This window comes from Equus asinus, chromosome 15, assembly GCF_041296235.1.
Source record: "Equus asinus isolate D_3611 breed Donkey chromosome 15, EquAss-T2T_v2, whole genome shotgun sequence".
In the NCBI taxonomy this organism is placed as follows: Eukaryota; Metazoa; Chordata; class Mammalia; order Perissodactyla; family Equidae; genus Equus; species Equus asinus.
The window spans coordinates 28,193,449-28,216,770 of record NC_091804.1 but is presented as its reverse complement, the minus strand read 5'-3'; the positions used below and the strand labels follow the sequence as shown (position 1 = coordinate 28,216,770).

The 23,322-nt window shown below is 42.4% G+C and overlaps 1 protein-coding gene and 1 long non-coding RNA gene across 16 annotated transcripts in view; one reads left to right on the top strand and one right to left on the bottom strand.

Moving 5' to 3' along the window:
- The window catches only part of LOC139040322 (uncharacterized), a 53,076-nt gene extending 48,393 nt beyond the window's left edge, over window positions 1-4,683 (top strand). For 2 of the 3 annotated variants that reach the window (XR_011494629.1, XR_011494628.1), the window contains 2 exons: window positions 3,718-3,783; window positions 4,214-4,683. This is a non-coding gene — a long non-coding RNA (uncharacterized lncRNA). Of the gene's footprint in view, window positions 1-3,717; window positions 3,784-3,872; window positions 3,973-4,213 lie in introns of all 3 variants that reach the window. The other variant, XR_011494627.1, reaches the window with a different exon arrangement.
- DLGAP4 (DLG associated protein 4) overlaps window positions 554-23,322 on the bottom strand; it is a 132,284-nt gene continuing 109,515 nt past the window's right edge. For 12 of the 13 annotated variants that reach the window (XM_044748714.2, XM_044748713.2, XM_044748715.2 and 9 more), the window contains 4 exons: window positions 22,553-22,965; window positions 4,342-4,433; window positions 3,242-3,397; window positions 554-2,379 (listed from right to left, as the gene is read on the bottom strand). In XM_044748714.2, coding sequence (XP_044604649.1) covers window positions 2,161-2,379; window positions 3,242-3,397; window positions 4,342-4,433; window positions 22,553-22,965 — 880 coding nt within the window. In that variant the 3' untranslated portion in view covers window positions 554-2,160. Of the gene's footprint in view, window positions 2,380-3,170; window positions 3,398-4,341; window positions 4,434-22,552; window positions 22,966-23,322 lie in introns of all 13 variants that reach the window. The other variant, XM_044748716.2, reaches the window with a different exon arrangement.

Sequence of the window (23,322 nt, the reverse complement as noted above, 5' to 3'; positions counted from 1 at the left end):
TGCGTTGCATTTTCTTTTCTGTCACCTGTTGGAGACTTGAACTCGTCTGTGACATGTTCAGTGTCTGTGTCCCCCGAGAGCGTGAGCTCTGTGAATGACTGCCAGGCCCTGGCCTGGGACAGCAGGTGCTCAGGAAGTGCACTTGGTGCACGTGGCTGTCGAGTGGCGGAAGCTGCCCGGGCCCCAGTACCCTGTCCCGGGAGATGCTCAAGCAGAGTCGGGGGCTGTGGAAGAGGTGTGAGTTGTCAGCAAGGGCAGCCCATCTTGGCTCCCATGTAGCGACGACTAATTAAGCATTTATTTCTCAGAGGAAGCTGGTAAGGTAGATGTTGCACACTCATTTTCCAGGTGAGGGAACCAAGAGCTTAGTTTTCTTGCCCAGGATCACAGAGCTGGTACATGACAGCTGGAATTATGGTTTGCGCTCAAGTCAGCCTGTTTCCAAAGAGCTGCCATTTGGAAGGGGTGTCCGGCTCAGTCTCCTGGGGCATCTGCTCCACTCGCCTCACCCCAGCCTGGCCCATCCCGCTGCAATAACACCATGAGCCCTTGGTACACGTTACCTCATTTATTCTCACAACATGCCTGTGAGGTAGGGAGGGGCAGGGACTGTCCCTGTTTTACAGAGGAGGAAGTTGAGGCACACAGAGGTCAAGTGACTTGCCCAAGGTCACAGACGGCGGCCAAGCTGGAATGGGGCCCCAGAGCAGGCCCTCGGTTCACCCGGGGTCCCCTGCAGCAAGTGCCGGACACAAGGACGTCTCCAGTGCCTATTCGTATACACAGGAGAGAGCAGCCCTCGAGCCCTGAGCGCACTGCGGGCTGGGCCTCACCTTCCCCCTCCCCGCCCTGCAGGCCCGGGCCACTGCAGCTCAGGGCTCATGACACCCTGGGAGTGGGGCTGGGGGGGGCAGGGGAGAGAGGATGACTGGGGTAAAAAAATAGAACAGAACAGAAAACTCAGAGGCTGGGCAGATAGTCCCATGGTTGGGGGGGGGGGGGGGTAGGTGGAAGACCAAAAAAAGGGCTGCTTACACACAAGGTATATATTTTTACACACACGTGTACACACACCTAGATATAGTACATGTAAAAATATATGCTATTCACACACCCGCCTCCTGCCAGGTGCCCCAAGAGCCAGCGGTGGCGCTGGTGGGCATGGGTGAGCAGATGGGCATTTGTTAAATATACACTCTAAGGTCTATGTGCATATGTACACATACGTACAGACAGCCGCCCGCCCGCCCCTCGGGTGCTGTACACAGGCTCGGCCAGGAACAGACAACCCCTGGAAAACGGGGTCCCTCTCTCAAGTGCCCCCTGCGAGTCAGAGTCATACGTTCGCTGAAGGAAGAAGGGGCTGGAGAGAAGAAAAAGGCGGGAGTCTGGAGTGTGATAACTGTGGCTTTTATCTCAGTCACCCCCCCCCCCGCCCCAGACTTAAACCTTCCTCATCTTCTCAGAGAGGCGAGTCACCCGCCTGACCCTGATGCTGGCGGATCGCGGTGGGAGGGCTGCTTCTGCTGAGAGGAACCTACATCTGCGTGTGTGCGCGTGTGTGACTGTGTGTGAGCACTTGGTGGGGGAGGGGATGCGTGTCCATCTCTGTCCTCTGGGCTCTCAACCACGAAAAGGGCTGAGAACCAGAAAGCCGACAGCCAGGATGGTGACCCCCGTGTGAGCTCTGAAGGGGAGAGAGAAAAATGTAAGAATGAAAACTCCAAGGTCAGAGCGGGGGTGGCTGGGAAAAGAAGGAAGGACATGGCAGGTGCCCAAGGCTGCCCTTGGACTGTCGTCATCTTGTAAACAAGCTAGTTTAAGTTCTCATTAGATAGAACAAGTAAAAAGACTGCAGTCTGGAGGCTGGGCCGGGAGTTGCCGAAGTCCATCTATCTCGTCCACCACGGCCAGCAAGAGGAAAAAAAAAGTTTTATACTTTTGTGTTTTTGTTGACTTTTTTGTGTGAAGTCTTCATAACCTAAAGCTGAGAGGGACCCAAAAAAGCCAAATTGTGAGCCCTTGTATGCGTCAATTTGAAAGTTGGCTCAGGGTCTCTAGACAGACTAATCATACTAAAGGTTGAGAAAATTTTGTTCCATTTGCATTTAGTTTGTGTGGTTTTTTTCTTAATGACTTAAGATTGTTTGCTTCCTGGTCTCAGAGCCGGGTCTGGGCCTCGGGGACATAAATCTCGATGCTGTCTGCGCTCTCTGTGGCTGAGTTCTGCCGCACAGAAGCTGCCCGCTTGGCCGCCAGGAGTCTCTTGCGGGCTTCCTGACGCTGCTTGTCCCCAGCGTCAGAGGCCTTGTCGCGGCTCACTGCCGGCTTGGATTTGGCTGGCTTCTTTGGGACTGGAGGGGGTGGTTTCTTCTCTTCCTTTAGTGAGACAGTGAGGAGGGAAGAAAAATAAAATAAAGGTACCACCTTTTGTGTGGTGCTACCACCCACCATATGCTGGCAGCTGGAGTCTCCACCCCAGCCTCCCGCATTGGGCACAAGCAACACACATTTGGAATCAGGAAGCCACAAGAAGCAATGATAATGGGAATAGCACAAGGCATAGGAGCAAAAAGCAAGCTTAGGATCCTAGAATGTTCTAGCAGGAAGGGATGGGCAGATCACCTGCTCCCACCCCTGCTTTGAACCATTGGGAACCTAAGACTCAGGCAAGAACAAGCCTGAGTCACACAGCCAGAGGTGGGATTTAAATCCAGGGCCTCCAGCTCCCAGGCCCCATCTCACATGCTGTTCTAGGGGATCAGAGCCCACAAGGGCCACAGTCTAGGAACTAACAACTGTAGGGGGCATTGGGTGCCACTGTTGTACAGAAGGATGCCTGAGCCTCAGGGAAAAGCCTGCCCCAGGAGGCAGAATTGGGTCAAGACACCCGTACTCCTGGCAATGTGGCCCCAGGAGAAGGACCATTTTTCTGCCTCCAAAGTTCCAACAGCCATGTATACTCTAGTGCTCGAGGCTATGGGCATGTGTCTCCCAGGAGCCCCATTTTCTGAACATGCAGGGCAGGGTGGCATGCTTAGGGGGGCAGCCTCAACTACACAGAGCGAGCGGCATGCTGGACAAGTGCCGAGCATGGACCCCGCGCACTGATGGATGTGAGCCCCCAGCTCAAAGACAACACACGGAGAAGGGAGCCAAGCAGCACTGACCGATGTGGGCAGCGTTATTGCCGACCAGGAATTTGTCCCTGGACTTCCCCTCCGCACTGCTCCATGCTCACCTTCCTCTTCTCGGGGGTCTCCACCAGCTGCCAGCTGTTGGCCTTGAGGTGGTAGAGTTCATCAAACTTCATGCTGATGTCCTCAATGGACAGCTGTAGCAGGTCCCAGAACCCTGCCAGGTCCTGGGCTGTTGGACGTGGGTTGGCATCAGGGTTCTGTGGGGCAGATGGCGATCAGTGGGGCAAGCAAGGCAGAAGCTTATCCTGCACCCCATCCCAAGTATGGTTGGGGTCTCCTGAGGCCTAGTCTTGCTCCCATTCCCAGGGTCAGTATTTGTATGGGTAAGTGACACTAGTTCCTGGGCACTGCCAGCCCTGATGGTGGAGATCTCTGGGAGAAGAAGATGGTTCCATCATGAGAGCAGGCCCTGCACATACGTGGGGACTGAGGCCGTTGCCACCCCTGTAGGGCTACAGTGAGGAAGGCTCTCATGTCACTAATGCATGCCAGGCAGACAAATGTTCTTATTTTACAGGACGGAAACAGAAGTTCTTGGCCATGATCTCACAGTGAGGTGGGGAGGAGCCAGGATCACGCCAAGGTGAGTCCAGGTGGTTCCCCCCCATCATTCTGTTCTTTGACAACACATTTCTCATCACGACTACCCCAGCCAACCCACAAACCCTACAGGTCCCGGGGACAAACACTCGCCATTGTCCTCTACCCCATGGAGTACACCGGCCCTGAGCAGCTGGAGAGGCTTCCACAAGAAAAGCTGCCCTCCAGACAGGTAAGGGTGGGGGAGACCCACGAAGCCTAGTGGTCGTATGTCTTTAGTTCTTACCTTGACTGTCGTCTTAGATATAGAGTTTTATATAAACAAATCAGTGCTAATTGATTTTTAACTTTCATGTGGCTGTTTTTACACAGAGTCCACTTTGCTATTTCAAAAGGTATTAGAGATCTGACAGGACCATTCCTGGCCCCTTTCTCATGCTAGGCACTGACATGTGTCACCATCCTCTTTCCAGTGCCACGAGGAAGCAGCACCTTCTCCATGTTACGGAGGTGCTCACGGAGGCTTCCAGGGGCTAATCCTGATGGGGGCTGGCAGGCGGCCAAAGGCCGGAAGCCCCGCTGTGGAGGAAGAATCACTCACCAAGTTCTGCTCACAGAGGCCCCGGAACTGCTGGAACTTCTGGGACATCAGGAGCTGGGCACTGCCCACAGCACTGAGGACTTTTCCTAAGACTGAGAAAGAGAAGGTGGAGAAAGACTGAGCAGAGCGGCGTCTCTTGGGGTGGAAGGCAGGATCGGGGTCGCGGCTCTCACCTGCCCATCCCACCTGAGGAAACCAGTCATTATTTGGTGATGGCAGTTGGTCTTCATTTTATTTATATACTAATCCACTCTCACTGTGAAAAATGCAAACAATACATATAAAGTGAACCTCATCATTTAGTTCTTAAGGACATTTTATGGCAATAAATTTGAAAACTGAGTTTAAATGGAACAATTTTCCAGGAAAACATAAATTAGTATCACGGACTCAAAAAGAAATAGAAACTCTGATTAGACCAGTAACTGTTTAAAAAATCCCTGCCGTAGAATATTCAAACTGCTGCAGACAGTAAATAAACACAGAAAATGACACAATTCATTTCAGGAGACTTGAGAGCAGACAGGACATGCCAATAATAGACCACATTCATTATGAACATAAATGTAAAGTCTTAAATAAAATAGAAGCAAATAGAATGCAACAGAAGAGCTGACCATGAAGTGTTTAGCCCAGGAATACAAGGCTGGTCTTTTAGTGTGACTTCTAGTTTTTGGGGGGTTTTTGGGCAGCTTAAACAACACCAATTTGTTATCTTACAGTTCTGTAGGTTAGAAGTCCTACAGGGGTCTCACTAGGCTAAAATCAAGGTGTCTCCCAGAGGCTCGAGGGCAGAATCGGTTTCTGCCTTTTCCAGGTTCTAGAGCCACCCACATTTCAAACAACCCCTCCCTCCATCTTCAAAGCCAGAAAGGGTGGGTCGAGTCCTCATGTTGTATCAGCCTGGCTTCCCTCTTCCACTTTCAAGGACCCTCCTGCACAATCTCCCTGGCTTAAGGTCAGCTGATTAGTGACCTTAATTCCCCTTTGCAACCTAATATACTCACAGTTCTGGGTATTAGATCTGTGGATCTATGGATCTTGGGTGGGTGGGGGTCACTTTTCTGCCTACAACACCATTTTTCCCTCTTTTCTCAACTGGGGGTCCCAGTGTCTCTTATCCTTTGGCATGCTTTTTTGCCCAGGGCTTTTTGTGTGACTTCCAGTTTTAAAGTGGTGGCATAAAGACAATGCTACCTCTAACCCCCTTAGAAGTCACTAAAGAGCAAAACAGAGTAAACAAGAAATGGAAATGAAATAGAAATTGTCTCTGACAGAACCCCAGAGCACAGTGTATGAGGAAAGCTGCCAGATGCAGTGATGGCCACACAAGGAGGATTCTTGGGGTCAAAGGTCTCAGATAAAGGTGGCAGTTTTGAGTTCTCCAAAGTAGAAGACAAGGCTGAAGAATGCACATCTGCACCTGTCCCTTAGGTCTTCCTGCCAGCCTGAGACACAATCCTGGCCCCTCTCCCTCAATGATCTACTGACAAGAGCTCATCATGGAAGAGTTTCACCTCATTAAGAAATTATTAATTAAAAAGGAGGTAATACAAGAGCTCAGCAGATATTACAGGAACAGCAAATGGCAGAGAACATTCACCACAAAAGTTGTTACCAGAGAATAGAGGAAAAGTGTGACATTTCGTCATGAATATGTCAAACAGTGGTTCCAAGCAGAGATAGAGGTGCTGGGAAAAAGAGATGTGAGCCAATGGAAGGAGATAAAACACGAGCTCTGGAAGCAGTGCAAGAGAAAAATCAGGCCAGCCCAGAGACAAGGGCCACGCGGGAAGCAGGACAAAGAATAAAGCACAAGGAGAACAGGAGTGAAAAGCTCCTGGTACAGAACACAAACTGCTTGATTAACAAAACATCTTTTAAAATGAATAGCTAAGCTGCCGGAAATGAAATGAGCCCCCCCCCACCCCGCCTCAAGTAGGTAGTGGGATGTGTGCCTGGCTTGTTCTAAGGTAGAGTGAGAATAAAAGGAAAAGTTTCTCCTGAGAATTCCTAACCATAAGGCTCTACCTGGGCACCTTGTTTCTTAAGAAATAAAAGAAGCAACTAAATGTATTAAAAAGAAGAGACTGTGAGGGCCGGCCCCGTGGCCGAGTGGTTAAGTTTGTGCGCTCCGCTTCAGAGGCCCTGGGTTTCGCCAGTTCGAATCCTGGGTGCGGACATGGCACCACTCATCAGGCCATGCTGAGGCGGCGTTCCACGTGCCAGAGCTAGAAGGGCCCACAACTTACTGGGGGGCTTTGGGAGAAAAAGGAAAAATAAAATCTTTAAGGCAAAAAAAAAGAGACCATGAAAAAGAAAGTGATTGAGAGACATGGAAGAGAGAGGGAGACTCAGTCTACATGTATCAGAGTTCTAACAGAAGAAAACAGAATGGAAGAAAGAAATATTCAAAGCGATCCTGATTAGGAACTTCGCAGAAATGGCTAATGACACTGGTCCTCAAGAGTCAGGAAGCCAAATGGATCCCCAGCAAATTGACTCTTATTTACAGTAAAACCAAAGACAGAGAAGCTCTTAAAAACTAGCCAAAGGAAAAGGACAGATTACTGCCAAGGGAATGAATTAAACAGCAAATTTCTAAACTACAGCAACAGATAGAGACTGTATTGACTTAAAGTACTAACTGAAAATCCTACGCCCAGAGGAACTATCCCTCAGGAGCGAGGATGAATGGGGGACAGCACAGTCTCTTCAACAGAGGCTGCTGGGGAAGCTAGATAGCCACACGCCAAAGAATGAAGTTGACCCTCACCTTGTACCACATAAAATAATTAACTCAGAATGGATCAAAGACCTAAACATAAGAGCTAAAACTATAAAACTCTTAGAATAGGGCCAGCCCCGGGGGCCTAGTGGTTAAGTTTGGCACACTCTGCTTTGGCGGCCTGGGTTTGGTTCCCAGGCGTGGACACACACCACTTGTCTGTCAGTGGCCATGCTGTGGCAACAGCTCACATACAAAAAGAGGAAGATTGGCAGTGGATGTTAGCTCAGGGTGAATCTTCCTCAGCAAAAATAAATAAAACTCTTAAAATAAAACATAGGGGAAAACCTTCATGACCTTGAATTTGGCAGTAGTTTTTTTTTTTTTATTAATGTTATGATGGATTACAAGCTTGTGAAATTTCAGTTGTACATTTTTGTTAGTCATGTTGTGGGTACACCACTTCCCCCTCCGTACCCTCCCCCCACCCCCCCTTTTCCCTGGTAACCACGGATCAGATCTCCTTCTCAATATACTAATTTCCACCTATGAGTGGAGTCATATAGAGTTCGTCTTTCTCTGACTGACTTATTTCGCTTAACATAATGCCCTCGAGGTCCATCCACATTGTTGTGAATGGGCCAATTTCGTCTTTTTTTATGGCTGAGTAGTATTCCATTGTGTATATATACCACATCTTCTTTATCCAATCATCAGTTTCTGGGCATGTAGGCTGGTTCCACGTCTTGGCTATTGTAAATAATGGCAGTAGTTTCTTACGACATCAAAAGCACAGGCAGCAAAAGAAAAAATAAATCTGACTTCATTAAAACAGAAAACTTTTATTCATCAAAGGATACTAAGAAGAAAGTGTAGAGACAACCTAGAGAATGGAAAAATTATCTGCAAATCATCTATCTAAAGGTTTAATATCCAGACTATATAAAGAACTCCTACAACTTAACAACAAAAAGACAAACAGTCCAATTAAAAAATGGGCAAAGACTTGAACAGACATTTCTCCAAAGATAATAGTAAGCATCCTCAACATCATTAGTCATTAGGGAACTACAAATCAAAACCACTTCACACCCATTAGGATAAAAACAAAACAACCCAAAAAACCCGCCAGAAAACAAGTGTTGGCAAAGATGGGGGGAAACTGGAACCTTGTGCATTGCTGGTGGGAATGTAAAATGGTGCAGCTGCTGTAGAAAACAGTTTGGTGGTTCCTCAACAAGTTAAACACAGAATTACCACATGACCCAGCAATTCTACCCCTAAGTATATACCCAAAAGAAGAGAAAACAGAGATTTAAACAGGTACTTGTATGCCAATATTCAAAGCAGTATTATTCACAATGGTCAAAGGTGGAAACAACCCAAGTGCCCATCAATAGATGAATGGATAAACAAGATATGGATACACACACTGGAATGTTACTCACCCATAAAAAGGAATGAAGTTCTGATATGTGCTATAACATAGATGAGCCCTGAAACATTATGCTAAGTGAAATAAACCAGACACAAAAGGACAAATATCGTATGATTCCACTTACATGAAATATCTAGAATAGGCAAATTCACAGAGACAGAAAAGTACATTAGAAGTTACTAGGGGGCAGGGGCTTGGAAGGAGGAGTTATTGCTGAATAGATACAGTTTCTGTTTGGGGTAATGAAAGAGTTTTAGAATTATATAGTGGTGATGGTTGCAGAACATGGTTAATGTAATTAATGCCACTGAACTGTATGCTTACGAGTGGCTAAAATGGCAAATTTTATGTTATATGTATTTTGCCACAATCAAAAAATGATTTTAGAAAAGGCAGCAAAGAGACAGAAAGTGCAAAACAAAATGGTAGAAATTAATCCAAATATACTAGTAATTATAATCTTTACAAATGGACTAAATTTCCAATTAAAATATACCAATTTCAGGTTGGATACAAAACCAACATCCAGAGGTATGATATATGCTGTTGATAAGAGACACAACCTAAAAGCTAAGAACACAGAAAGGTTATGAATAAGAAAATGGAAAAAGGTATACTATGTAAATACTGAAAAAAGAATGCTGGTATAGTTATACTAAGTTATACTATACTATAAGAATGGACTCTGAGCCAAAAAGTAGAAAGAGAAAAAGGATCACTAAATATTGATAAGAGGTTCAATTCACCAGGAAATTAAAATGATTCTTAACTCATAGGCATGTAATAACATAGTTTCAATTGTGTAAATGCAAAAAGTGACAGACTGTAAGGAGACACTGACACATCTACCATGAGAGTGGAAGACCTTAACATAACCTCTCTGAGTAGTGAACAGATAAAGCAGACCAAAAAAATCACTAAGGTCAGAGAACATTTCATTAACAAACTTGTTCTAAAAGACATAATAGAGAACCCTATGCCCACTCACTGTAAAATATACTTTCTTCTCACACACACGGAACGTTTGCTATACTGACCACTTCTAGGCCATAAAATAAATCTCAACAAATTTCAAAGAAATGGGCATCATATAGATCATGTTTTTTGACATTAATATAATTCAGTTAGAAACCAGTAATGAAAATATAACTAATAAACCCATATGTTTAAAAACGATACTTCTAAAACATAAAAACATACACTTTTAAATGACCCACTGGTCAAAGAAATCACACTGGAAGCTGGAAATATTACATATCCCACCTTGTTAGATATGGCTCAAGTAGGACTTAAAGGGAAATCCATAGGCTTCAAAACTTCTATTTTTAAAAAGGACAGGCTGAAAAACAAATGAGCTAAGGATCCAAACTGATCAAGATACAAAGGAGACAGGTACAAATAAAGACTGCAATAGCTGGGCTTAATAGATTAATTACAACTGAGCTATAAAATAATCCAGCAGGAAATATCCAGACTGAGGCTCAGAGGGAGTGAAAAAAAAAAAAAAGGGAAAACACAGAAAAGAGAATGAAGAAACACAACACATGACAGTCTAACATATGTGTAACTGGAGTTCACAAGGAGAGAAGAAATAAAATGCAGCAGAAATTTGAGGAAATAATGGTCAAGACTTTTCTGAAACTGATGGAAGTTATTAAAGCCAAAGATTCAAGAAACTGTGAACATCATACTGGAAAAATACCAAGAAAACCACACCTAGGTTCACAGTAAAACTCAAAGACAAGGAGAAAATCTGAAAAGCAGACAGAGGGGAGAAAACAAATTAATTCTTCAAAGGAGCAGCAGGAAGACTGACAGCTGACTTTTCAATAAAAAGGCTGGAAATCAGAACATAGTCAAAGACATTTATAAAGTATTGAAAGATCAGTACCAACCTAGAATTCTATACTTGGCAAAAATACCATTCGAAAAAAAGAAGGGGGGCTGGTGGTTAAGTTTGTGCGCTCTACTTTGGTGGCCCAGGGTTCACAGGTTCGGATCCCGGATGTGGACCCAGCACTGCTCATCAAGCCATGCTGTGGCAGCATGTCACATAAAACAGAGGAAGACTGGCAACAGATGTTAGCTCAGGGCCTATCTTCCTCACAAAAATAAATAAATAGGGTAAACTTAAGGGGAAAAAAAAGGGGAAAACACAGACATCTTAAGACAAATACATTCAAATAAATAATAAAGGGAGTTCCTTAGGCAGAAGGAAAGTGATCTGAAGTAGAAGCACAGAAATAGCCATGTGTCACTTAACAATGGGCTCCATTCTGAGGAATGTGTCATAAGGCAGTTGTGTTGTATGAACATCATAGAGTGTACTGAAGAGGAGCAAAATTTGCCACCCAAAAATGTGTTTCTTTAACGTGAGGATTATTTTAGGCTGATTATTTTTAAGAAACAAAAGACTCAGAAAGTTTCTCTTGTTACCTTCCCCTTAACTGCCTAAAAGAATTCAGACAAAAAAGAAGAAGTGCACTATCATCCTAGCGTAACATGAACTAGGTGGGAGACAGGGAGGAAACTAGAAAAGCCCCTTTGTTGGGCTTCCCTCTGTGTTCTTCTGTTTCTGAGTGGCCAAACACTTGTTTCCCAAATATTTGGCTCCGTTTCACCTACCTGTGAATTGCCTTCCTTCCCTTTGAAGTTCCTGACTCTCCTCACTCCCAGCATTTTCTTTTGTCTTTGGCTGAGGACAGTGTTAAAGGTGAGGGCCTCCACCATTGTGGCAAGTTACTTGGTTTCCCTGGGTTTCTCTCATGTATACATGTTATTAAACTTCTGTTTGTTTTCCTCCTGTTAATCTGTCTCATGTCAATTTAATCCTTCAGAAGAACACAGAAGGGTAGAGGAAACTTTCTTCCTCCCCTACAGTACCTGCACAAACCTAGATGGTATAGCCAGCCTATTGCACACTAGGCTATATTGTACTAATGTTATGGGACACCATCATATTTGTGGTCTGCTTTTGGCTGAAATGTCAAAATGTGGCCCATGACTGTAAAGGAGCGAAGAGTAACAGAAAGGGTAAATATGTGGGTAAAGCTAAGTAAATACTGATTGTAATATTGATTGTAAAAAATACTTCACAGCAATAGTACACAAGTTAGGAGGAGAATAAAAGTGTTCTAAGATCCTTGCATCATCTGGGAAGTGGGAAAGGTACTAATTTACATTATTCTTTACAAAGCCAAGGATGCAGTCTGTAATCTTTAGAGTAACTACTAAAAGAATAATAAGCTAATGAGAAAACTGGAAATAAAGGCTTGATTAATCCAAAAAGAAGGCAAGAAAGGAGAAAAATCTATTAATAAAATTTACCCCATTATTAGAGTAAAAAAAGAGAAACTATATGATTAACTAAATAGATATAGTAAGAAATTTCATTAAATTCAACAATTTTCTTAACCAGAGTAAGAATATCTACAACAAACCTACAATAAACTTCATACTCAGAGGTATAATTTTAAAAGCAATTCCTTATTGACAAATAAAATTAATAAGAACATAGCAAGGTTTCTAGATATAAGATAAATATAAAGGTCAAGAGCATTTCATCAACAATAAATAGGAAACATAACAACAAAAAACATTTACATCCCTCAAAAATTAAAATACTAGTCTAACAAATCTTTAAAAAATATGCAAAACTTTTATGTAGAAAATGTAAAATCTAATTGAAAGACACTAAAGAAGGCCTAAATAAATGGAGAGACATAATCATGTTCTTGGATAGAAAAGACTCAGTTCATAAAGATATCAGTTTTTCCCCAAATTGATCTACAGATTTAATATAATTCTAATCAAAATCTCAACATAGAACTTGAAAAGCTGATGCTAAAATTTATATGGAAGAGCAAAGAGCCAAGATTAGCCAAGACACTCTTGAAGAAGAATAAGGTTGGGGGAAGTTGTCCTTCCAATTATCAAGATTCATTATACAGTTATAATAATGAAGAAAGTATGATTTGGGCTTAGGGATGGACTAACGAACAGAATAGAAAGCTCAGAAGCAGATCAATACACATAGGAAACTTGATATTTGCCAGAGCTGTATTGCATATCGATAGAAGAAAGGCGAACATTTTAGTACATTATTATCCAATAAGAAAAAATTAACACAGAGCCTTATCTCACTCTGTGCAGACAAATCAATTACAAAGGATCAAGGACTTAAATATGGAAGACAAAACTTGAAAACTGTTAACAAGAAAACACATTATTATTTTAATATCTTTTGACTTTGGGAGAAGGATGGATTTCTTAAGATAGAAAAAGTACAAACTTTACAGGAAAAGACTGATAAATTTAAATTAAAATTAAGAATATCTGTTCATTTAAAAGATGCCATGAAGAAAATGAAAAGGCAAGTCACAAACTGGGAAAAGATATTTACAATACCTATAACTATAACTGACAAAGGTTCCAGAATCCAGATTTATAAAGATCACCTATGAGGCAAAAAGAAAACAACAGACAACTTAATAGAAAAATGAGCACAAACATGAACAGATATTTCACAGAGGAGGAAACATAAACGGTTAAAATGTGAAAAGATGTTCAATGTTATTAGTAAGCAATGAAATGCAAATTATAACCACTACTTCATATCTGTAGATTTGGGGGAAGGAGAAAATCTCTTACACACCAAGTGTAAGTAAAGACGTAGAGCACTGGGTACTTTCACACAGTGCTAAGGGAATAATAAATTGGTATAATCACTTTGGAAAACAATTTGGCATTTCTTGTAAATCTAAACATATGCATACTTTATGACCCAAGCATTTCCACTCCGAGTAAATACCTTACAGAACTCTTGTATATGTACACCAGGAGACATGATCAAATATGTTCATAATAACCCACCGTTTACATCATACTTGATGGTGTAAGACTGAATCATTTCTCACTAAGATCAGGAATGAGACAAAAACAAGGATGACCCCATTCTTGCCACTTCTTTCAACATTATATGGAGCCACGGCCATTAGGTAGAAAACAGAATAAAAGGAATCTATATTGGAAAGAAACAAGTAAAACTATCTTGGGGCCGGCCCCATGGCCGAGCAGTTAAGTTCGTGCACTCTGCTTTGGCGGCCCAGGATTTCGCCAGTTCAAATCCTGGGCACAGACATGGCACTGCTCATCAAGCCATGCTGAGGTGGCATCCCACGTGCCACAACTAGAACGACCCACAACTAAAAATACACAACTATGTACCAGGGGGCTTTGGGAGAAAAAGTAAAAATAAAATCTTTAAAAAAACCCAAAACAACAACAAAAAACTATCTCTATTCTCAGATGAAATTATCTTATATATAAAAAATCCTAAAGAATCACCCCAAAACTTAGAATTAATACACAAGTTCTGCAAGGCTGCAGCATATAAGATCAATATACAAAAATTAGTTGTATTTCTGTACACTAATAATGAACAATCTGAAAATGAAAAAGAAAATTCCATTTACAATAGTGTCAAAAAGAATAAAATACTTAGGAATAAATTTAACGTAAGAATTGTCCATTAAAACTACAAAACATTATGGAAGGAAATTTTTTGAAACCTAAATAAATGGAAAGACATCCCATGTTCAGGTTGGAAGACCTAACAGTAAGATGGCACTACTCCTCAAACTGAACGACAGATGTAAGACAATTCCTAGCAAAATAAAATCCCAGCTGCATTTTCTGCAGAAATTGATAAGCTGATCCTAAAATTCAGATGGAAATGCAAGAATGAAGTACATATTTTAGAACTTCCTTTAGTGAGAACTGGCCATAAACTTCTTTCTTTCGTTTTGTTTTTAAAAGACTGGCACCTGAGCTAACATCTGCTGCGAATCTTTTTCTTCTTCTTCTTCTTTTCCCCAAAGCCCCCCAGTACATAGCTGTATATTCTAGCGGTAGGTCCTTCTGGTGGTGCTATGTGCGACACCGCCTCAGCATGGCTTGATGAGCGGTGCCACGTCCATGCCCAGGATCTGAACTGGCGAAACCCTGGGCCACTGAAGTGGAGCGTGCAAATTTAACCACTTGGCCACAGGGCTGGCCCCTTTTTGTTGTATTTTTATTTGAAGAACAAAGTTGGAGGACTCATACTTCCCAATTTCAAAACTTACTACAAAGCTACGGTAATCGTGACAGTGTGGAGCTGGCAGAAGCATACACATGTACGTCAGTGCAATGGAATAGAACTGAGAGTCCAGAAATAAACCCTTACATTTATGGTCAACCGATTTTTTAATTTTTTTTGAGTATGAGAGAAAATATTGCCCCCTAGAGAAACCGGAGGATTCTTTCCTGAAGAAGATTCTGAAGGATTCCAGAGAAAAGATACTGGCATTTCAAAGTCTTCTCCTAAGGAAAGGGCCAGTTTGTCACCCAATCACCCTAGAGCAGGATGTTCTTAAACTTAGCTGGGCAACAACTTCAGTTTAATGTTAAACTGGCACTTTGTCACTGATAAAAATTACAGATAATTTCATACACATTACAGTTGTCACAGTTATCTTGAAATAACGTTATCTTGAAATAGACTTACCTTATGAAATAAAGTTATCCTGAAATAAGACTGTTAGATCTTATTATTTAATGCCTTGACAAGTCCACAAATTATTATATCACAAATTTATTTAATATTTTTGTAACTGTATATTAATGTAATTGGTTTCCTTTGTTATCATGATATAATTTTGACTTAGTGTTATCTAAAACCAATTTTCTTTTCTTTCTTTCCTCTTCTTCTTTTTTTTTTGTGTGTTGAGGATGATTGGCCCTGAGCTAACATCTGTTGCCAGTCTTCCTCACCTGAGGAAGATTCGTGCTGAGCTAACACCTGTGCCAGTCTTCCTGTATTCTTTGTATGTGGGGGTACCACCACAGCATGGCTTGATGAGTGGTGTGTAGGTCTGCACCTGGGATCTGAACCCATGAACTCCAGGCCACCGAAGCAGAGTGCGTGAACTTAACCACTACGCCACTGGGCTGGCCCCCAAGAAAATCAGTTTTCTGAGGTGTCCATAGAAGCCTACCTTTCCACAAGCCCTGCCCACACAGAGCTGCCAGTTAGCTTCTCAGTGTCTCAATCTTTTTATCTTAATTTTCATTAAATTAATATATATTCATAACTTAAAAAGTAAGTGGAAGCACAGCAATAAAAGAAATATAGATAAACTGGACTTCATCATAATTAAAAGGTTTTGGACATCAAAAGATACTATCAGGAAAGTAAAAAGACAACCTACTGAATGAGAGAAAATATTTGCAAATCATATATCTGATAAGAGCCTATTATCCAGAATATATAAAGAACTCTTACAACTCAACAACAAAAAGATAACCCAATTAAAAAAAGGGCAAAGAAACTGAATAGATTTTTATTTACTTTTTTGAGGAAGATTAGCCCTGAGCTAACTACTGCCAGTCCTCCTCTTTTTTGCTGAGGAAGCCTGGCCCTGAGCTAACATCCATGCCCATCTTCCTCTACTTTATATGTGGGATGCCTACCACAGCATGGCCAAGTGGTGCCATGTCTGCACCCGGGATCCAGACTGGCGAACCCTGGGCTGCTGAGAAGTGGAACGTGCGCACTTAACCGCTGTGCCACTGGGCCGGCCCCAGTATTTTTCAAAGAAGATATCCGAATTGCCAATAAGAACATGAAAAGATGCTCAACATCAGTCATTAGGGAAATCCAAATCAAAAGGACAATGTGATACCACTTCATACCTACTAGGATGGCCATAATTTTAAAGAAAGATGGAAAATGACAAGGGTTAGCCAGGATGTGGAGAAACTGAAACCCTCAGCACATGGCTGATGGGAATGTAAAATGGTGCAGCCACTGTGGAAAACAGTTTGGCAGTTCTTCAAAAAGCTAGACATAGATTACCATATGACCCAGCAATTCCACTCCCAAAAGAACTGAAAACAGGGACTGTAACAGATACTTGTATGCCAGTGTTCATTGCAGAATTATTCACAGCAGCCGAAAGGTGGAAATAACCCAAGTGTCCATCAACAGATGAACAAACAAAATGTGATACAATGGAAATATTATTCAGCCATAAAAACGAATGAAGTTCTAACAAAAATGTACAACTGAAATCTCACAAGGTTGTAATCTATCATAACATTAATAAAAAAAAAAAAAAACGAATGAAGTTCTGATATATGCTACAACGGGGATGAACCTTGAAGACACGCCAAACACAAAAGGACAAACACACTAACATCCCACTCATGGGAAATATCTTAGAACAGGCAAATTCATAGAGACAGAAAGTAGATTAGAGGTTACCAGGGGTTGGTGGAGGGAGGAATAGGGAGTTACTGCTTAATGGGTACAGAATTTCTGTTTGGGGTGATGAAAAAGTTTCGGAAATAGACACTGGTGACATGCAACGTTGTGAATATGAGTAAAGCCACTGAATTGTACACTTAAAAGTGGTTAAAATGTCAAATTTTTTGTTACACATATTTTTACCACAATAAAAAAATGAAAAAGTTAAACATAGAATTCCCATATGATCCAGCAATTCTACTCCTATGTCTATCTTAAAAGGCCTGAACACAGTATTATTCATAACAGCTTCTATTCTGCTATTAGAGTTTTTATCCTCATGCTTAAATAATTATTTCTTCATCTTTAATATTACCATATATTACTAACATACCAGTATATTACTACCACTTTTGCTATTTTTATTGTTTTATATAGTTACCTTTTGGAAACTCTAAAATTAAGTTTTATTTTAAATTAAATCCTAAAATTAAAAAACAAGTGGAACTAGGCTTACAACAAAAATAGTGATCGCCTGCTCTATTCCTTCCTACTCCTGAGTCAGTTCCTCACTTTTAAACATGAATAAACAGGGGCCGGCCCCGTGGCCGAGTGGTTAAGTCCTCACGCTCTGCTTTGGCGGTCCAGGGTTTCGCCAGTTTGGATCCTGGGTGCGGACATGGCACCACTCATCAGGCCACACTGAGGTGCGTCCCACATACCACAACTAGAAGGACCCGCAAGTAAAACTATACCACTATGTACTAGGGGGCTTTGGGGAGAAAAAGGAAAAATAAAATCTTAAAAAAAAAAGAACAATCAAAGATTACTGACATTCCAGAAGAGCCTCCAACCCAAAAGACAAACAGAAAAAGGAACCTAAACGAAACAGACACAACATGAAAACCTAAATGCACATATGTTAAGGCTCAGAGAGGTAAGAGAAGACACTATATGCATAAAACAAGGACAAAAATATTTTGAAAAAGGAACAGAATAAGAAAGAGCTCCTATATGGTGGCCACAGTAAATATATGATGGACAGAGTTTGGAGATAAAGTCAAGAAGACCTCCCAATCTCAATAGATTTCTCCAACAAAAATATATAAATAGCCAATAAGCACATGCAAAGATGCTAGAACATTATTAGCCACCATGGAAATGCAAACCAAAACCAAAATGAGATTGGACAGCCACATGCAAAAGAACAAAAGTAGACTCTTATCTTACACTATACACAAAACTTAACTCAAAATGGATTAAAGACCTGAATGTAAGACCAGAAACCATAAAACTCCTAAAAGAAAACATAGGCAGTACGCTCTTTGACATCAGTTGTAGCAGTATCTTTTTGAATACCATGTCTCTCCAGGCAAGGGAAACAAAAGAAAAAATAAACAAATGGGACTACATCAAACTAAAAAGCTCTGCACAGCAAAGGAAACCATCAACAAAACAAAAAGACAACCTAACAACTGGGATAAGATATTTGCAAATCACGTATCTGATAAGGGGTTAATATTCAAAATACATGAAGACCGCATACATCTCAACAACAAAAAACAAACAATGTGGGCCAGCTCCGAGGCATAGTGGTTAAGTTTGGCATGCTGTGCTTCGACTGCCCGGGTTTGCTTCCTGGGTACGGACCTACACCACTGAGGGCGGCCATGCTGTGGGTGGCAGCGACCCACATACAAAATAGAGGAAGACTGGCACAGATGTTAGCTCAGGGCCAATCTTCTTCACCAAAAAGACCCCCCCAAAACAAAGACAACAAACAATCCAATAAAAAAATGGGCCAAGGATCCAAACAGATATTTTTCCAAAGAAGAGATACAGATGGCCAAGAAGCACAAGAAAAGATGTTCAACATCACTAATTATTAGGGAAATGCAAATCAAAACTACAATGAGGTATTACCTCATACCCGTCAGAATGGCTATAATTAAAAGGGCAAGAAATAACAAGTGTTGGAGAGCATTTGGAGAAAAGGGAACCCTTGTAACACTGCTGGTGGGAACACAACCTGGTGCAGGTGCTATGGAAAACAGTTTGGAGATTCCTCAAAACATTAAGAATAGAACTACCATATGATCCAGCTATTCCACTTCTGGGTATTTATCCAAAACCATGAGAAAACTAATTAGAAAAGATATTTGCACCCCTATGCTCACTGAAGTGTTATTCACAATAGCCAAGATGTGGAAAGAACCTAAGTGCCAATAATGGATGAGTCGATAAAGAAGATGTGATAAGTATACACAATGGAATACTACTCAGCCATAAAAAAGAAGAAATCTTGCCGTTTGTGACAACATGGATGGACCCTGAGGGTATTATGCTAAGCGCAATAAGTCAGCCTGAGAAAGCCAAACACAATATGATTTCACTCATACGTGGAAGACAAAACAACAATAGAACACATAGACATAGAGACTGGATGGTTACCAGAGGGGAAGGGGGAGGGGGTAGGGCGGAAGGATTTAAAGGGCACATGTGTATTGTGACAGATGTTAATTAGTCTTTGGGTGGTGAACATGATGTAGTGTACACAGAAATTGAAATATAATGATGTATACCTGAAACTTATTTAATGTTACCTCCATAAAAAAATAAACTAAAAAAAAAGCCTCACAGTGAGATACTACTTCACACCCACTAGGATGGCTAAAATCAAAAACAGCAGTAATTACAAGTGTTGGTGAGGATGTGGAGAAATTAGAACCCTCATGTGCTACTGCTGGTGAGAAGGTTAAACGGTGCAGCCACTGTGGAAAACAGTTTGGCAGTTCCTCAAGAAGTTAAACATAGAGTTTACCATATGATCCAGCAATTCCACTCCTAGGTACGTACCCAAAAGAAACGGACATACATCCACACAAAAACTTGTACACAAATGTTCACAACAGCATTATTTATACTAACCCAAAAGTGGAAACAACTCAAATGTCCATCGATAGATGAATGCATAAATACAATCTAGTATATTCATAAAGTGGAATATTATTCAGCAGTAAGGAGTGATGTACTGATACATGCTACAACACAGATGAACCTCGAAAACACTGTGCTAAGCAAAAGAAGGCAGTCACAAAAGACCACATACTGCATGATTCCATTTATGTAAATGATCAGAATAGGCAAATCCACAGAGAGAGAATTTGCAGTTGCTAAGAGCAAGGGGGGAGGAGGGACTGAGACGTGAATGCTTATAGTTGTGGGTTTCTTTCTGGAGTGATGAAAATGTTCTGAAATTAGATAGCAGTGATGGTTGCACAACACTGTGAGTGTACCAACTGCCACTGAATCGTACACTTTAAAAAGGTGAATTTTATGGAATGTGAATTATACCTCAATAAAGTTTTTATAGCTTTGGAAAAAAAGATAAGAAGAAGAAAGGCTTCCAGAAAGATAGACAACAAAAAGATGGATTTGAGAAAGAAAAGATCAGAGACTGAGGATCAATTCAGCAGGTCCAACATCTGAATGACAGAAATTTCAGAGAAAGAAAACAGAACAAATGAAAGTGAGGAAATTACTTTTTAAAATTAATGCAAGAATATTTTTCAGAAACAAAAGACCGAGTCTCCACTTAGAAATGGCCTTTTAACTGGTGGCACAATAAATGAACAAAGACCCATTCCACGGCACATCACTGAGACATTTCACAAGACAGGGAAAGCGAAGGTCCCAATAGCTTCCAGAGATAAAAAAGTACACAGCACTGAGAACTGGAATGGCATCGAGCTTTTCAGCGCAAGCAATGGAAGCTAAACACAATACAGTCTTTAAGATTCCAAGGGAAAATTATTTTCAACTTTATTTACTTTTATATTTACTTATATATAAACATATAACATATATAAACTATATATAAACATATACATTTATATATATATATATATAATTTGTATTTATTATTTTCAGCTTTACACTCAGCCAAACTGTATGAGGTCTGAATAAAGATGTGCAAAGTTCCCAAAAATTTATCTCCAAATGGAGATGTGCTCCAGTAAAATGAGGGACTAAAACCAAGAAAGCAGAAGACCATGTGGTCCAAAAAGTAGGGTGCCCATCATGGGCAAGCGGCTGAGGGCAGTGAGGTGATGAAAAGGGACGTCTCCGGACAGCAGCTAGGCAGCAGGCCCAGAAAGCAGCCTGGTCAGATCAGGGCGGGGACAGGGAGCACCAGGAAAAACGTGGACCCAGGAGATGACCTGACATGTTTGCACATCTGGAAGATATTACTGATGAGGGCTGGGAGATCTGGTGGAGCACATGAAAAAATTACAAATAAGAGCTTAGAAAACAAAGTGTATTTAAAAAATGAGGCAACCATTCATGCTAGTAAAACAAAATGTATAAAAAAGAAAATGAAATCACAGCATGCTTTTAGACTCTGCAGTGAACAATATTTGCAGGCTCGTAGTAAACAGAAATACTGGTTGTCATTTAATACAAAACTGTGATGTAATATAGGGAGGGTGGGGCACAGGAGGTGGAGGGGACAGAGCTAAATACTCATCTAGTATGGCGGGAAATCAATCCATGATGATGATTAATTTTAGAGAGGAAATAAAAGGTAATCACATTTAAAAAAAGAAATAAGAAGGCAAATACCAGAACATACAGCTAACGAGAGCTGGCAGTGGAGAAGGCCAAGCTAGGGCAGTGGGCTGCATGGTTTCTGTTAGAAGTCTTTTAGTGTTCTGATCCTTGCCTCCATTCTCATTTTTTTAAATACTATTATTGTAAAGAGTTATTAGGTATATACCTCACAACAGTTCTCTGCACACCACTGGGTGTGACATCGAAGCTGGGAACTGGCCTAAAGGACAGTAAAAACAGTAACTCCTAAGGGCTCTCTGAATCATCAAAGGGTGCTTTCCTCAGGCCCCACCCCATCAAGTGTCAGTGAGATGCTGGCTCCGTCCCTTCTGGATACGCTGGAGACCTTCCTTCCTGCATGTTCTGTGGAGGGGGAGCTAACTGGGGACTGGAGCTCTGACTGAACCAAGTCAGTGCAGGGTATGGCTCCTGGGGCCATGGCCTGGAGCTTCCCAGAGGCCTGCCTCCCAACCACCCCTCCCCTATCAACCATCTGTGAATCCAGGCTCCCTATATATTTCTAGCTCTTTCCTGAACTAATTTCTCGGGAGAATTTTTGGAAATAGGCATGGTATAGACAGAAACATAAGTGTAAAAGTAGATGACTTCTGTCTCACCCATTCATAGCTCCTCACCCCTTTGGAGGTCCACAGTTAGATCCCTGGTGCCTAGCACACAGTAGGTGCTCCATAAGGAGCTGAAGGCATAATTACGGTATCAACTTTCTCTGGGTCCTGCACTTCATTGGGCCCTTTACACACATTGCTACATTCAGTTCTCACAACATACTTATACAGGTAGGATCATCTTCCCATTGCAGATAAGGAAACTGAAGCTCAGGGTAACTTGACCAAGGCCACTTCACTAGGAAGGGAAGAGTTGAGTGGGATTCAGTCAGGTGTGGCTGACCCCACAGCCTGTACACCTAGCAGCTGTTGCCATAAATCCTTTCTGGGAAAAGGTTTGGTTAGGTAGATGGATGGATGGAAGAAAGATTGAAAATAAGAAGTGAACTCACAACTGACCCAAGAAGAGAACCTAAGAGACCCTCCCCACTCGGAGGCTCTGAGACTACCTGGCTGGAAGCTGGAGAACTATGTACCCCTCTTCTCCCCTCACCCCAGGGGGCCATCCTTGCAGCACCCACCTTCTTCAGAGAGGTTGTTCTCTTTGGTCTCCTTGTCCATCTGGCAGCACCAGCCTTCCAGCCGCTCCGTTTCTGCCTGAAGTAGCTTCAAGAACCAGTAGCCATCTCGGCGGCAGGCCCCTGGCTGTGCTGGCTCTGCTGGGGAGCTGGAGGAGGTCTCGAGCCAGGGGTCAGGTGGGGGCAGCGAGGATGCCTCTAGGGCAGGGTCGCTGTTGTCTCCATAGGAGAGGTTGCGCTTGATCTGAGCAATCTTGGGGGCCTGCCGAGGGCCGGCATCAATGCTGATGGAGTTGGGGTGGGGGCTACAGTCTGGGAGGCTCCTCTCGGATGATTTGCAGCTCGAGTCATTGGCATCCTGGGTATCTGAGTCGGTGTCCCGTCTGGAGGACATGCTGTGAGAGGGGGCGCTGCTTCTGTGAGAGGGGCATGGAGTGGGGTGGGGACAAGAAGGGGTGAGAGTCACCAAGAGGGCCAGAGACCAGAGGCCACCCCGACCCGGACACACGGGAGACAGAGAAACGGATGCATCATCTGCTCACCATGCGCCTGAAGCGGGTCCCACAGCCCCAGTCTCATTCTCTGCTCAGCTCTTGCCCCACCCGGCCACGCCCACACGCACACACACACATGGACAAGGTCATAAGGTTGCCTGTTTACTGCAGTGGGGCCAGGAAGACCACCAACATCAGGGTGCCGGGCCATGTCTCAGCCCGGCCTCGGCCCGCCGCGGGCTGATTAATCTCACAGAGCAAGTGCTCATTTGCCCGCCC